A 15,375-nucleotide genomic window follows, 5' to 3' on the forward strand; every position below is an offset into this window, starting at 1 on the left:
GCAGGGACTCCTGTCACCTTGGAAGGTCAACTCTTGCTCTGAGGGGCCCCCCCAACCCGGCATACTGGGGGTGCAGGGCCACTCTCAGAGTGACCTGCTGCCGGGGATGTTTCTGTCCTCCAAGCCTTGGCTCTAGAGTGACCATTTGGGTCAGGATGGCCTGTTAGAAGTTTCTGATCTAGATGGACTTGGTCATTTTTTGTGTTAAAGAGACAGAGGAACATAAACCCTGAGCTCTGAAACCTACAGATGGTTCTAGTTGTGTCCGTCTGGTGCTGGAGGTTTTTACGAGTAAGTGTACGGCTGTCACGGGAAGATGAGCAATGTCTCAGCTTCTCCTTCTCACTGGTCTCCCCTGGTCCTAAAGGGGTGTAGACAAGATGCTTTCGGATGGGTTGTAAGACATCTTCCTTTCTCAGCATCCTGAAAGCAGGTGTTTTCTCTCTGCTGAGGGGAAGGACAAAAATCGTTAGAAATGCTTCCAGGCCTTTTGAGGGAAACTTGAAGTGCGGCGCCTGTCTGAAGCCCCACCGCCGTGTGCTGGGTGCTCGGGGCAGTCGGGGGACCGGGGGTGGGGGTGCTGGAGGCCAGAGCAAGGGAGAAGGCCCGGCTCTCTTGACCCCAGGGGGTTCCTCCTGTGCGGGACCTGGCCGCCGCAGAACCCCAGTGAGGCCGCATTTCCGAACGTGCTGCGGAAACGGTGAACATGCCCGAGCGTTGCTAAGCCAGCCACCTAGTTGGGTTTGCTGCAGGGCCTGTCGAGGCTGTCATAGAGCCCCAGGGGAGCCACCAATGAGGGACATGCTCAGTGGGGCCCTGTCCCACCTGCTCTCCCACGCACAGGCCTCAGGGGAAGCTCAAGCTGGAACCTGTTGGACGAAAGTGTCTCCCTTAGGTCCGGGGATAGCCGAGGCGGCCATGCATTGTTGTTTTGTCTTTCGGTCAGTGTGTCCCAAGGGTGGTGCCCGCCAGGGGCCTGGCGCCAAGCGTGTTGACAATCTGCCAACCGCACTGTGGTTCTGTGGAGACCCAGGCATGGGGGTGCCAAGGGGCCTCAGTCCACCCCAGGTCGGAACTGCATCCCTGGCTTCCAGCAGCTTCCAGGGCCAGTACAGCGATGGTCCAAGCCCAGGTGGCCACTGAGCCTGCTGGCCCTTCACGCCTTGCACATGCAGTGGCTGAGTGAGGGGCACGGGGTGCTGTCTGAGGCAGGCACAGGTGAGGCTGCCCTCACTGGACAAGTGGAGCAAAGCAAGTCTCCACCCAACCTTGTGTCCAGACTTGAGTGGGGCCCTGAAGGATGGCAAAGCTGGATGGGGCGGGAGCTCAGGAATGTGCGCAGAGCTGCCCCCGGGCAGGACATCTTCCTATGGCCCTGTGGGAGCATCCCTGGGGCTCTTACAGCAGTTCACTCTGTCACACTGTGTCACACACATCATTTATGGAGGAATAACTTGCCAAAGCATGTCCTTTCTTACCCGACTTTATCCCTTAAAGCCGTGAGGCAGGTGTCCTCACCCCACTGGGAGCAGCCAACCTGTAGGGGCAGAGCCAAGGGGGCCCCTCTTGGGACCACCAGGCACTGTGGCCAAAGTGTCAGTGGGGGTCCTGGGGGGAAGACAGCAGACTCTCTGAGCGATTCCAGCAAGCTGATCACAGTGCAGCCTGGTCAGGACCACGAACACCGCCCTCAGTGTCGGCCTCTGTGTTCCATGTGAATGAGTTTCCCTTTCTAATTCTGAACCCTCCTGTCCGGACTGGAACTGTAAGATGAGCACCCCCAGTCAAGGAGAAAAGTACAAATGTTTTAAAGATGCAAATTTTTTTTTTTTTTTTTAGATTTTATTTATTTGACAGAGAGATCACAAGTAGGCAGAGAGGCAGGCAGGGAGAGAGGAGGAAGCAGGTTCCCTGCTGAGCACAGAGCCTGATGTGGGGCTCGATCCCAGGACCCTGAGATCATGACCTGAGCTGAAGGCAGAGGCTTAACCCACTGAGCCACCCAGGCGCCCCAAGATGCAAATTATTTAGCCTTTGAACTACAGTAGGTAATTCTCCCGAAAGAACACAGCTGTGCCCAGAATGTGTTATTTACCAAGATTTTTCTTTCCCTTTACCGAGCCTGAGCGTCTGCTAGTCATCAGTTTGGGCTGAGTAAGTCCCAGTTCCGGGTCGTCTGCAGGGACCCCCACCTGCTGCGCCACCTGCTGAAAACCGTGGATAGCGGTCCTGTGAGGAGTCGGGAGTAGAACATTCCCTGAATTAAAACTTTTAAAATGCCAGTTCCTGTCACTAAGGCGGGGAGGTTTCCCACCCATGCCCACCTGCCTGGGCACTTGTACTGAGAGGTCTCTCCCCGCAGATGCCCTCCAGGCCATCACAGAGGTGACCTCCACTCTCCAGCACAGCCTCGCCCGGCTGGAAAACCTCCAGAAGCTGACAGAGCTGCAGCGGGACTTGGTCGGCATAGAGAATCTTATCACTCCTGGCAGGGTGAGCAACTTTGAGAAAGCTTTTTGAGATCGTCGTTTAATTGTTTTGTTTTCATCCTCAGTTCCAGGGTAGTTTGCATACAGTGTTCTCCAAGTTTCAGGTGTACGGTCTAGTGGTTCAGCCCATCTCTACGTGACTCAGGGCTTATCATGAGAAGCGCGCTCTGATGACCCATCACCTGTTTCACCCATCCCCCCACCCGCCTCCCCTCTGGAGACGGTTGGTGTGTTGTCTATAGTTCAGGGTCTGTTTCTTGGTTTGCCTCTTTTCCTTTGTTCATTTGTTTTGTTTCTCAAATTCCACATACGAGAAATCATATGGTATTTGTCTTTCTCTGGCTGGCATATTTCACTTGATACCATACTCTCTAGATCCATCCATGTTGATGCAAACAGCAAGATTTCATTCTTTTTTATGGCCAAATAATATTCCATTGTACATACACCACACCTTCCTTATCCATTCATCTGCGGATGGATACTCGGGATGCTTCCACATCTTTGCTATTGTAAATAATGCTGCTATCAACACAGGGGTGTGTATGTCTTTTCAAATTAGTGTTTTCTTTTTCTTTGGGTAAATGCCCAGTAGTGTGATCAATGGATCATGTGGTAATTCTATTTTAATTTTTTGAGGGCCCTCCATACTGTTTTCTAGAATGGCTGCACCAGTTTGCATTCCTGCCAACAGTGCATGAGGGCTCCTTTTTCTTCACAACCTCACCAACACTTTCCTTCTTGTGTTGTAAAGTCGTCCTAACAGGTGTGATGCAATATCTCATTGTGGTTTCCATTTGCATTTCCCTTTGCATCATGACAAGTGATGTTGAGCATCTTTCCATGTGTCTGTCAGCCGTCTGTAGGTCTTCTTTAGAGAAATGTCTGTTCATGTCTTCTGGCTATTTTTATCGGATTATTTTGTTTTGGGGTGTTGAGATGTCTAAGTTTCTTTGTACATTTTGACACTAACCCTGTATCAGACATGGCATTTGAATACCTTCTCCATTTCAATAGGTTACCTTTGTATTTTGTTGATTGTTTCCTCTGTTGTGCAAAAACTTTTTCTGATGTGATCCCGATAGCCTATTTTTGCTTTTGTTTCCCTTGCGTCAAGAGAGATAGCTAGAAAGATGTTGCTAAGGCTGATGCCTGAGAAGTTACAGTCTATTTTCCTCTAGGATTTTTATGGTCTCACATTTAGGTCTTTAATACATTTTTATTTCTCTGTGTGGTGTGAGAAAGTGGTCCAGTTTCATTCTTTTGCATGTGGCTGTCCAATTTTCCCAATACCATTTGTTGAAGAGACTTTCTTTTTCCCATTGCATATTCTTGCTTCCATTGCCAGAGATTAATTGATCATATAATCGTGGGTTTATTTCTGGGTTTTCCATTGTGTTCCATTGATCTGTGTGTCTGTTGTTGCGGCCATACCACACTGTTTTGATGACTGCAGCTTTGTGGTACAGCTTGAACTCTGGGATTGTGATGCCTCCGGCCTTATTCTTTTTCACTTCATTGCATGTAATTGAGACCCAAGTCACAGACCACAGAAGTCACGGCGCAGTCCAGCGGTCTCTAGCGTGTCCACAAGGCTGTGCCATCATCACTAGTAATTCCAGGACATTTTCATCCCCCCAAAAAGAAAAGCTGTACCTGTTAAGCCACTCCCCACCCCCTCCCCACTCTATGCCAACTGCTAATCCACATCCAATGGCTTTGCCACTCCTGGACATTTCCTATGAAAGGAATCAGTGTGTTGCCTTTTGTGTCTGGCTGCTTTCGCTGAGGACCATGTTTTCTGGGTTCCGGTCAGTGCACCTCCTTTCACTGACCACATCAGCTCTATTCTTTGCACACACCATAGCCTGTGTCTCCGTCCATCTGCTGCGGCCCACTGGGGCTGCTTCCCTTTTGTGCTGATTGTGAATAATGCTGCCGTGAACATTTGTGCAAGTTTGTGTCCTCGGGTGAACATGGTCTTGCAGTTCTCCTGGGTGGATGCCTACCAGTGGAACTGCTGGGTCACATGGTAACTGTGTTTCACATTTTGAGAAACCGCCGGTTTTCCAAAGTCACCGGGCAATTTCACATTCCGCCCAGGAACGCGTGAGGGTTCTGGTTTCTCCATATCTTATCTTTGTGCTCCTAGCCATCACGGCGGTACGTAATGGGATCTCATTGTGGTTGTGATTCCCATTTCTCACATGGCTAGTGTCAAGTCTCTTGTCATGTGTTCATTGGCCACTTACGTGCCTTCTCTGGAGAAATGCCTCTTCAGACCCTTTGCCGACCTTTTCACTGGACTGTCTTTTTGCTGTTGCGGTGTAAGAGTCTTTATCTATTCTGGGCCCCAGATGCTTAGCAGAACAGGATTTGCAGACATGTCCTCTCATTTTGTGGGGTGTTTCACTTTTTCTGTGGTGTCATTTACAGCACACAAGGGTTAGGTTTTTAAAATTATTTTTATGGAGTCAAATTTACCTCTTGGGTTGCTCGTGCTTTGGATGTCACAGATGAGACACCGCTCCCCAGTCCACAGTATGACAGTTTACCTTGTGTTCTCTTCTAGAAACTTCCCGTGTTTCCGCTTTTATGTTTAGATTTGATCCCTTTGTAGTTCATTTATGTGTGGGGTGAGGTAGGGGTCCAACCTCATTTTTTCCCCATGTGGCTATCTGTTGGACTGTCCATAGACTCAGATGTGCCAGTTTAATTTTTGAACTCTCAGTCCTACTCTGAGGCTCTACATATCCATGCTGCTTACTTTGTCACTGATGCCTTTTTGAACTTACTACTGTCAACAGAAGACACCCTGTTTAAGGGTTGCATGAGGTTTCCTGTGTCAGCACAAACATACATGTATTAGAGAGTGACTGTGTAAGTCATGTTTCTGTGTTAGCCTTGGTAGAAGGTACACATGAGGTCACAAGCTCAAAGAAATGATCTATAGTACAATGTACTGGAAGGTCCTGACCTCCTGGAGTTGGGGCTTTGGTTGGGGGCCAGGACAGCTCCGGTTCCTTTCCCTCCTTGACCACAGGGCTCTGCTGGTGGGGAGCCCTGGGGGTTGGTGGGGCAGTCGGTGCAGGTGGTTTCTCCCAGGGCCCCTCCCAGTGTGTTAGAGATGGTGGCCCCTGGGAATTGTCACTGAGGGGTAAGGAGAGTAGCCATAGAGCAGGGGTCGGGGTGGACTGTGTGGCCTAGGCAGGTTGCTCCACCTCTGTGACACAGAGGGTCTTGGGGCAACAAGGGGACTAATGTCTGCTGCTTGGCCCAGAGCCTTGCATGAAGTAGTTGGGAGGCAAACTCTCACTGCCACAGTTGTTTTTAGTTGAACTCTCTCCAAGGTCTGAGCTGCATGACCAGGGCTCTCGGTCTCCTTGTTAAATATGTGTGTCGGTCAGAGACAGAAACCACACTAGTTATGTGAGCAGAGGAATTTGAGAACAAGGGTTGTTAACTAGGAAGAAAGTTGATGACGAGGCATCAAAGGGTAAGAACTGGGAAATGTCTAGATGAGGCAGAATGCAGGTGCCGCCAAGGGCGGGCCCACAGCCTGGTGGGGGCGAGGTCGGAGGGAAGAGCACTCACAGGCCTGGGACACGCTGGTGCTTGAGTCTCAGTGGGGTGTCAGGTGGTGGAGCTGGCTTCGTGAGGGCAGGAACCCACGCAAATAGGGTTTGCGGCTGCAGGAAGAGCCAGGGACTATGGTCTTCCCTTTGGCCAAAGAGGGTGGGGAAGGTGGCTCTGATGTGGAAGCCACAGAAGCCTCGAGCTCAGAGTCAGGCCCAGCCGGCTCTTCAGTGCTGGCACCCTGCCAGGCCCGCCCTCCTCATCTCCGTTTCGTCCATGAGGCTGCTGTGAAGTTCTCAGTCCATATGAGGGCTGGGTTCTTCTGGCAAGTTCTCCGGGTGTGAAGCTCATGCTCCTGCAAGGATCAACAGATGGGCAGAGTATCCGGAAATCGTTCAAGCCGGAATTCTTCGGAATCACCAGGACTGATACTTTCCGCCATTGGCAAGGGCAGTTAGGGGCCTGAGAGGTATCTGTGCGGGCCTGGGCGGTGGCCCTCCAGCACGGATGGTGAAGTGTGAGGTGTGTCCCCAAGTCCTGAGGGTACGATCAGGCCCTGGGGGGAGAGGCAGAACCCTCCCCTGTCCCTCTGTGGAAGGACCACCCGGGACCCATAGCACTTCTGGCTCCTCCTGGAGCTCTAGCCCCACCAGTGTCCCATCATCTTAGGTGGGAAAGCCCTTGTGGTATTGGGAACCCTCTCTGCCTGTGCCAGTGCTCAGGGGACAGTGGACGCTAACCACCTGCCAATGTTTGCTGAGAACCAGGTGTTCCATCCTCTTCCCTGCCATTCTCCAGCTGCTCTGGCCCAGTTTTTCTCAAAGCTGAACTCAGATATCTCTGTGCCTGAGCCTTCCAGGAGCCCAGCAACCTTTTCGTGAGGGCCTTCAGCGTTGCCACCTGTGGCGAGATGGGGCCACTGATGCTCAGCAGACGTCTAGAGACTGGCCTGGGTGACCAAAGGAAGCAGGTGGGAGGGCAGAGGCTGGAAACACGTGGAGGGTCCTGGGCAGGAGGGTGCCGTCAAAGGGCCGGATATGCACTCAAGAAAGCATAAGGGGTGACATCAGCCTGGCCCGCAGCCCGCCAGCACCACACCCATGGAGGTGGCCGGGGACTGGCACCAGAGGACCTCATCTCTCTCTCACAGGAGTTCATCCGCGAGGGCTGCCTTCACAAGCTCACCAAGAAGGGCCTCCAGCAGAGGATGTTTTTCCTGGTAGGTGGAAAGCGTGTGGTTCTGTTAGGGCGGCCGGTGCTGTGGCCCAGGCAAGCCGCCCCAAGTCAGACAGGAGCCGGGCCGGCAGCAAACACTCCCAGTGAGGGGCCTTCCCACTGGGTCTTCTGGGCGCCTCTGTGCAGGACCCTCAGAAAGCCAGAAGATAGCAAAGCCCAAGTCCCCGTTGCTGCAGGGATGCCACACCGAGCACTGGCTTTGCCTCAGAGAACCGGGGCCCTTACAGTGAGTTCCCTTGATCAACTTCCTGCCTCGTGCCACTTAGTCGGCTCCAGCCTGAGCCATCCTGGCCGAGGGGTGACCGGAAGACCAGCCAGGACTCCCCACTGCCTCCAGCTGGTGGGCACTGGACGCTGGCCTGAGAAACCTGCTGACACACGTGGTTACTAGGTACCACCTGCCAAAATCATTGAGAGAGGAAACACAGAGGGGAGGGGCAGAGGGAGAGGGAGAGAGAAACTTGAGCGGACACCAGCCTGAGCACAGAAGCTGGCATGGGGCTCTACCTCCTGACCCTGAGATCACAAACCTAAGCTGAAACCAGTGACTACTAGACATTGAAACTTGTCCCTTGTTTTTAAACTTCTGTGTAATAAAGCCACTGGTCTCAGTTCTCAGATATGCTGCTGTACACAAGCAAAGGGGTCACGGGCAGCAGCCACTTCCGGATCCGGGGCCGCCTTCCCCTCTGCGGCATGCTGGTGAGTGCTCGCATGCCGTGCTCTCGGGCCGTCATGGCTGCGTCCTTGGTGGGCCACGGGCTCTGCCTGCAGCCTCAGCCCCTAAGGATGGGCTTCAGTCCTGTGTCCGCCTCCTGCCCAGACCCACCTGCCACCCCACCTCCACCCCGGGGAGCCTGTCCTTCAGTAGGAGGCACAGAGAAAGACTCGAGTTGGGTGCTCATGGGATGGAGCTGAGAGAGACCAGCTTCTGAGAGAGAGACCTGACCCACTTGCTCTAAAGACAGCAGAGCCTTTCTTCTCATGCTTGTAGCTCTTCTCCTGCTGGTACCTGTGTTCCTACCTTGTTTCACGCACATGCACGTGCACACGCACACCTTCAGAATGGGAGGACAGCACAGCCATGGACAAGCCTGCTGGCTGCAGTTCGGGGCTGGGCTTGTGTCTTCCCTCCACGAGGTGGGAGCCAGCCCCAGGGAAAGGTCACGTTCACCTGTGCGCCGCCGTAGCAGGCCTGGGCCACTGGTGATCCTGCTGCACAGCAAGCCCTCTATCCACACCACATGCCTGTCACATGTCCGCGTCCCCATTACAGGTTCAACATAGCAAGACACTGTGTGTCGCTGACAGGCCCTTCATTTTAATGTGATGCTGTTCCTCAGCCTTACCCTTTGTGCTCAGTGCTTTTCGTGGCCTGATGAAGACCCTGCTTGATGGTCCCAGAGAGACCCCTACACACACATAGACACTCTCTCCACTTGCCCTTGAGTGTAGACCTGCATTCAGCCTGGAACCCATCCTTGGGAATAGTAAAGACAGGAGGCCAAGTTCAGGTTTTTGCCATAGAGATGTACTGTTGGTGCAGACCATGTCACGACAGGGAACCCCTGGCCCACATGTCCACAGGTGAGGGGCTGGACCCCACTCTGCTCTGTTACACTTGGCCAGTCTGTCTCAGTTTCCACCCTCTTCTTCAAGGGTGCCTTCTGTTCTCGGCCCTCCATGGTCCTTGGCACTGTCCCTCTTTCCGCTGGGCACCTGAGCCAGATGTCTCTAACGTTTGGTTCAGCTCTCTTGGCCCTCAGCAAGAAAGGGCCTGTTTGAATGACATTTGCAATCACCGGAGGCACTTCCCATCTGTTCTAAAGTTTACTTTTAAAAATGGACTTGCATCATCGGAGAGAACGGACCGTACACAGTAAGAATCACTCATGACTAGGCCACCCAGTAATCCGCACTGTGGGCAGCTTGCAACACGCCCTCCGGTCTCTGGAGGGAGCTCGACCTTCCTGGCAGCTGCAGTGGTTCGTCCCTGGGGTCTCCTGAGCTTGTAACCAAGGCTGGGGACTGAGTTCACGGAGAAGAATGGTAGACAGGCAAGCGGGAGGCCAGCTTTCCTGTCCCCCTGCACTGGACATTTTGGCTCCATTTCGTTTTTCAGAATTAGAACACCACTGGCTGTCTTTTGACACCTCCCTATCTATGCCTACAATGTGCTTTTTGAGCAGTGGGTGCACCGGCTTTTGAGGCCCTGAATTGGACCGTACATCACTTAGGCAGCTGCACCACCCAGCCTTCCAGCTCAGTGCATCTGAACCTGTCTTCCCACAGCCTGCGGGGGACAATGGGGTACTCACCCCTCACCTGGGCCACTTGGGGGGTGCCACTGGCCCTTGGACGGTCAGTGAGGCTGACAGAGTCCGTACATATCCCCTAGAGTCTAGGGCCACCCCCTGGGGTGGCGCCCAGGTGTGTCTGTCACTCTGGTCTCTTTGTGTAGCATGTTTTTAGACACTGGCCTGCTCTTAGGGGTCCCAGATCCTTCCTCCAATTCGTAATTCCCTTTTATTTTTCCTGCAGTTTGGTTTTCTCTTGTTGAATTGAAACTCCAGTGGACAGACACTGTCTTACTCCTGGGACAGCATCTGGCACAGAGGGCCCAACAATACCTGTTGAGGAAGAGAAGTCAGGCATCTCTGTCATCCTGTCTGTCCATCTGCTCCTTCAGGGTTTCTGTTTGGGGTGCAGACTGCAAAGTCCTTCCCCACGCCAAGATCACACTGGCACTTTTTTTTTCTGACACATTAATAGTTTCATTGTTCTCATCGCATAAATAGTCTCCACATGTCCCCTTGGGTGAGGCTGGACTGGGCCACGCGGCTTGCTTCCCATTGGTGCAGCTGCTGTCCTAATGGAGACAATTGCCACCTTCTCACCTGGGGTTCCTCCTGGGCCTTCTGTTCCATCTCTCTGTGCCGGCATTAGCACGTTCTTCCGATCCATGTGTTCTGGGGAAGAGTTGCTATGTAGGTGAATAAGTGTGTCCCTTATTTATCCTCCTTTTTAAAAGGTGCTTTGTTGCTCTCAAGTATTTAATTCTTCAAAATAAACTTAGGAATCATTTGGACAAATTCCTTAAAAAACCAGCACATATTTGCATTGCATCTACATGCTAACTAGGGTTAGGGAGGACGAACGTCAACCTTTTCTACTGGCTACGGCTCCTGCCCTTTTCAGAGCTTGTGTCCCATGAGGCCTAGCGATGGGCTTTTCCTGGGCCCCGCACAGGCTCACTGTCCATCCTGGGACTGTCTGTGACTGGCCAGTCTCGGGGCCCAGCCAGCCAGCCCTCAACCTGAATGCAGACGTAAGGGTGATAGCTCTTGGCTTTGGAGAGAGGACCTCTGTTGCGTTTACAGCTTCCTCCTGTTTCTATCGAAGAGCTATTACCAGAAATCACATGTAGGATCTTAGCAAAGTCGTGTGCAGCATGTCAAGATTTTCACCCCTTCCCCGTGGACCCAAGGACAGGGCTGAAATAGCCTTGCTTTTGGAGAACCTCACTCAGTCCCAGGACAACTTCCTGTCTGTACTTTGGGTTGGGTCAGGTGGTTATTTTATTGGGGAGTTATTTCAGTCACTTACAACTGAGATCGGTTGTGGAAGTTTCTCTTTGAAACTTTTTTTCATTTATTGAATTTATTGCCATTTCTTCACCAAGCTTGCACTCCATACAGAGTTTAATCTCCCGTCATAGAGACCAAAGGTCATGTGATGAGGGCTCCCTCAATTTCCCTTTCTTTGAGGGCTCCTGGCTGGCTCAGTAAGTGGAGTATGCAACTCTTGATCTTGGGGTTATGAATTTGAGCTCCATGATGGGTGGAGAGATTACTTTCGCAGGCTCGGACAGTCCAAGCAGCAATTATCCGTAATGAGATTCTAAACAGAAATAGATACTAGATAGAAAAAGATACTAAATAGAAACTGTTAGGTTTGGGTACCAGGTTTACAAAGTGAATTGTCCAACTCCCCTCTTAATAATGAAAATGCTCAATATTTTTTCCTGTGCTTGACTTTCAGCTAATAGTGCTGGACCCACCGGTGAGTAGTTGGGTGCCCTGTGGCCCACAGCTCACCCACCTGGGGGGCAGGTGCCATGGCGCGGCCCCCCCCGTGCTCCTGTAGCCCCTCATAGTCGACATAGACCGGCGCAGGGCTTCCATGCGCCCGCGTCGTGCTGCAAGCAGGGGTCCCACCCGCCCTGCGCACGCTCCAGAACTTTGCCTCTTCTCCTGCCACAGGTAGAGGAAGGTGAGCACGAACGGTCTGTTCCCCACTGCTTCACCATTTGTGCAGCTCCGAAAACAGTCGTGGTGGCAGCCAGGTACGAGCTTTCCTCGTCTGCCTCCGCTGGGCCTCAGGGTGGGAGCTTCCCGGTCATGATCTGGGGTCCTCCCAGAGTTGAGCGTGTCAGTCATAGGGTGTGTGCCCCCCCGCAAGCCCCACTTGTTATGGGACCAGGGGAGTAGCTGCTCCTTGGGTGGGGAGCTTATGACCACTGAAAATGTCCCCACAGAGAGGCCACGGTGCTGTTGAGCTGCCCCCCACCAAGCCTCCGTGCATGGCCCCCCACCCATGGCAGCCCACACGGATGGGCTGCCTCCCCTAAGCATGCGCACGGAGGCTCCCTCAAGACCAGGCCCATCTCACCTGCATCCCCAGAGCAGGGCTGTCAGCAGTAGCAGCCGCTTTTCCCAAATCTCCTCTCAGGTGGGGAGGAGGCCTGAGCCCAACAGTGAGCAAGTGGCTCAGTCTCTCCCCTGTGGGAGCCGGGGTCCCCAGCACCTCCCCGAGCAGAGGCTTTCCTTCTCCTGGGTGGGCAGCTGGCTCTCAGCTCCCACCCTGCGGTGTCCTGACTGATGTCCCGGCTGACGGCAGCAGGCACAGGACACTCGCACCCCCAGCAGCCTGCGCAGCCAGACAGGAACCAGCAACCAACCCTGCATCTCAGCACCAGACTCGAACGTTGTTTCGGGAATCCATGCTCCTTATAGAAGCCCCTGTTCTGGTGCCGAGTGGTTGCCTTTCCTCCTCTCCCACCCCCCAGCAGCTCCCAAGGGGATGCAGGGTTGGCCCCCCAGAAGCACTCCCAACAACCCCCGGGGCTCACAGGAACGTGCAGTCCAACCTTATGTCTTGCTGAGAAGGGGGCACAGCTAGGAGCCCCTGGTGGCCCAGCTGAGCCAGCTCTGAGCCTCACCCCTCTCCCCAGCACTCGCCTGGAAAAGGAGAAGTGGATATGTGACCTGAACACCGCCATTGATGCAGCCAAGAGCAGGAGTGGCCAGTCCCTGGTGTTGCCGGGCAGCGTGGTGTGCTCGACGCCCTCCAGTGAGTTCTGGCCAAGTCGTCTGAAGAACCCCCCTTTGCATTTAAGCTTCTCGACAAAAAATTTTTTTTTTTTTGAGCACGCGAATAGGGGAGGAGGGGAAGGGTATAGGGAGCAGCAGACTCCCTGCTGAGCAGAGCCGAACATGGGGCTCAATCCCACGACCCTGAGATCATCACCTGAACCAGAGTTGACCCTCTGACTGAGCCACCCAGGTGCCCCTACAAGTCCGTTTTCTTGATCACAGGCCTCCTGCTAGCCCACATGCTCTCTCCACAAGTAAGGTTCTGGGTCCCCCTGGGGTGGGGAAGGACCGTGAGCCCTTCTAGCAGAAGCATCGTATGGTCTTGCTGCCTGCTGCTGACCTGGGCCCTAGGGCTTCCTGGTTCCCAAGGCCCCAGCCCCCCTGCAGAGCCCCAGTCCAAGGGCACCCCTGGCCCTACTCGCCCCCTGCTCCTATCTCCTCTGACAGCGGCCTCCTCCCCCAGGATGCATGGAGGAGGTCTCTCCGGAGCAGGAGTCCGAGGATGCACGCAGCTCCCGCGGCTCCCTGGAAGGCCAGGGGCAGCCCCGGGCCAACACCACGGTGCGCGTGTGCTGGTACCGAAACACCAGTGTGTCCAGAGCTGACCACAGCGCGGCGGTCGAGGTGTGGCTGCTCTGGGCTCCCCCTGCTCATGCCAGCCGATGGGGAGGGCTTGGGGTGGGGAGGGACTCCCACACCGGCACGGTCTCCTGCTCTGTCCCCTTGGGCCAGAAGCCAGTTAGCAAGTCCCCTCCAGCAGAGCGGCCTGGGAGGCCACGGGGCTGCGAGCTGACCGTCCCATCAGGGCTGCTGCCTCCCCTCCATCACCTCTGAGTGGCTGCTCTGGACTCCAGCCCTTCAGCTCTCAGGCTGCCTCCCACTCAGAGTGGTTTCTGAATTCCCTTCACACCTGGGCCAGGAGCAGCAGCAGCAGGTGCCAAAGCCCCCAGGGACAGCCCCCTCACTGCCCCCCTCCACCATCCCCAGCATCAGCCCTGACACAGGCCCTGTGTCTTGCCCCACAGGGAGGACTCTAAGGAGAAAGGTCACTGGCCAAAGGGTGGCCATCCCTGGGTCAGGACTCCAGCCTCCTCACAACACCGGGCCGAGGGGCAGTGGACGCCACACTCAGGGCCAGGAGCTGGGGTGCCTCATCAGAGCCACATCTCCTTGGCTCCATGTGTGTGATGGTCTGTGATGGTCGTGGCTGGAGTTACTGTAAATAGGGAAGAGAAATGTAGTGACCTTCTACTTAGTGCCTGGAATTCATTCTCCAGATTTGTAAACCTCCTGCTGTTAGAGGGTTAAACAGGCCAACAGACCCAGAGCATGTGGAGGGTGCGGCCACACCCAGAGAAGCGAAGTCTGGGACTTCAGTGAAAAAGGCCAGAGGGGTGGATGTGCCTTCTGGGGAGCAGGTGCTACTCAGGGCGGAGTCCTAGGACACGGACCGGGGCCAGCAGCTTTTTATTTTCCTGCAGAATCAGCTTTCAGGGTATCTGCTAAGAAAATTCAAGAACAGTAATGGCTGGCAGAAGCTCTGGGTGGTCTTTACCAATTTCTGTCTGTTCTTCTACAAAACTCATCAGGTAAGGGTGTTCAACAGGACTGTGCCCATGCCCCTGGCAGAGAGCGACCCCTGCTTGCCACACATTCTTTCAGCTCCTTGACCTGTGCCCTCAGGGCTCCCCAGGCCCCCCCACCCCACGTAGGGGTAGCCAGCCATCAGGACAGGGCGGGGGGTGGGGACAGCTGCTGCTGAGCCACACGCCCCCTTGCAGGACGACTACCCCCTGGCCAGCCTCCCGTTGCTGGGCTACAGCGTGAGCGTCCCCAAGGAGGCTGATGGTGTCCATAAGGAGCACGTCTTCAAGCTCCAGTTCAAATCCCATGTCTACTTCTTCCGAGCAGAGAGCAAGTACACGTTTGGGAGGTAATTCTGGGGTCTGTGGGCATCCCCCAGGGTTCCCTGAGGCAGCTGCTGAGCATGGCTTCTAGGGTTTTCGCTAGTCCTGGCTTTGTCCCATTCACTCCATGTTTGGGGCTGTCCTTGGGAGGAACCTTGAGCTCAAGGCCATGGGTATGACCAGAGCATCCCTTGACTCCCAAGTGAACATCTTGGGAGCTTCTGGTCCAACCTCATCTCCAGGTGGATGGAGGTGATCGAGAGAGCCGGCAGCTCACCTGGGAGGGCCAGGCGACCTGAGGAAGAGGCGTGAAGGCCATCCTGCCCAACGAGGACAGAGCCGAGGAAGCAGAGCTGATTCAGCACATACCCCATGTCACAGCATCCCCAGTGTAGGATGGGAGAGGGAGCCTCACAGTGACCTCTGGGAGGGGCGCGGGGGGGGCACCCGGAGGATCGCACATACATGTGAAACCGCAGGCCCAGCTCAGGGTGGAGACCGAGCCCAGCACTACCCCACTCTTCCCCCTCGCCGCGCAGCACCTATTGAGGACTGGCCCAGAGCAGGACCCTGTGAATCGTGCTACATACGTGCCCGGTAGAAGCCACTCTGGCGCCTGCCCCACAGACCTCTAGGGAAGTGGAAGCCGAGTTCCCCACGGGCCTCCCGTTCATCAGTTCCCAGTGTTTCCTAACAAACTCAAGTACACGGACGCGCTGTTCGTCGCTCGTGTAACGTGCATGCGCTGCTGGATAAAGGGCCTGTCCCCGCGGTCACCGCGTACTAGGACTA

General features: G+C 54.5%; 1 protein-coding gene across 1 annotated transcript in view; it reads left to right on the top strand.

Annotated features, from left to right (window-relative positions):
• Positions 1-15,012, top strand: part of FARP2 (FERM, ARH/RhoGEF and pleckstrin domain protein 2) — a 110,944-nt gene extending 95,932 nt beyond the window's left edge. The window contains exons 19-28 of the mRNA XM_032857720.1: positions 2,363-2,493; positions 7,216-7,284; positions 7,914-8,003; positions 11,343-11,363; positions 11,564-11,646; positions 12,535-12,653; positions 13,140-13,300; positions 14,158-14,265; positions 14,458-14,609; positions 14,787-15,012. Of these exons, the coding sequence (XP_032713611.1) occupies positions 2,363-2,493; positions 7,216-7,284; positions 7,914-8,003; positions 11,343-11,363; positions 11,564-11,646; positions 12,535-12,653; positions 13,140-13,300; positions 14,158-14,265; positions 14,458-14,609; positions 14,787-14,895 (1,043 nt within the window). The 3' untranslated portion in view covers positions 14,896-15,012. The remainder of the gene's footprint in view (positions 1-2,362; positions 2,494-7,215; positions 7,285-7,913; positions 8,004-11,342; positions 11,364-11,563; positions 11,647-12,534; positions 12,654-13,139; positions 13,301-14,157; positions 14,266-14,457; positions 14,610-14,786) is intronic.
• Positions 15,013-15,375: the final 363 nt, after the last annotated feature.

This window comes from Lontra canadensis, unplaced genomic scaffold (assembly GCF_010015895.1).
Source record: "Lontra canadensis isolate GAN:19392208 unplaced genomic scaffold, GSC_riverotter_1.0 scaffold13, whole genome shotgun sequence".
NCBI lineage: Eukaryota > Metazoa > Chordata > Mammalia > Carnivora > Mustelidae > Lontra > Lontra canadensis.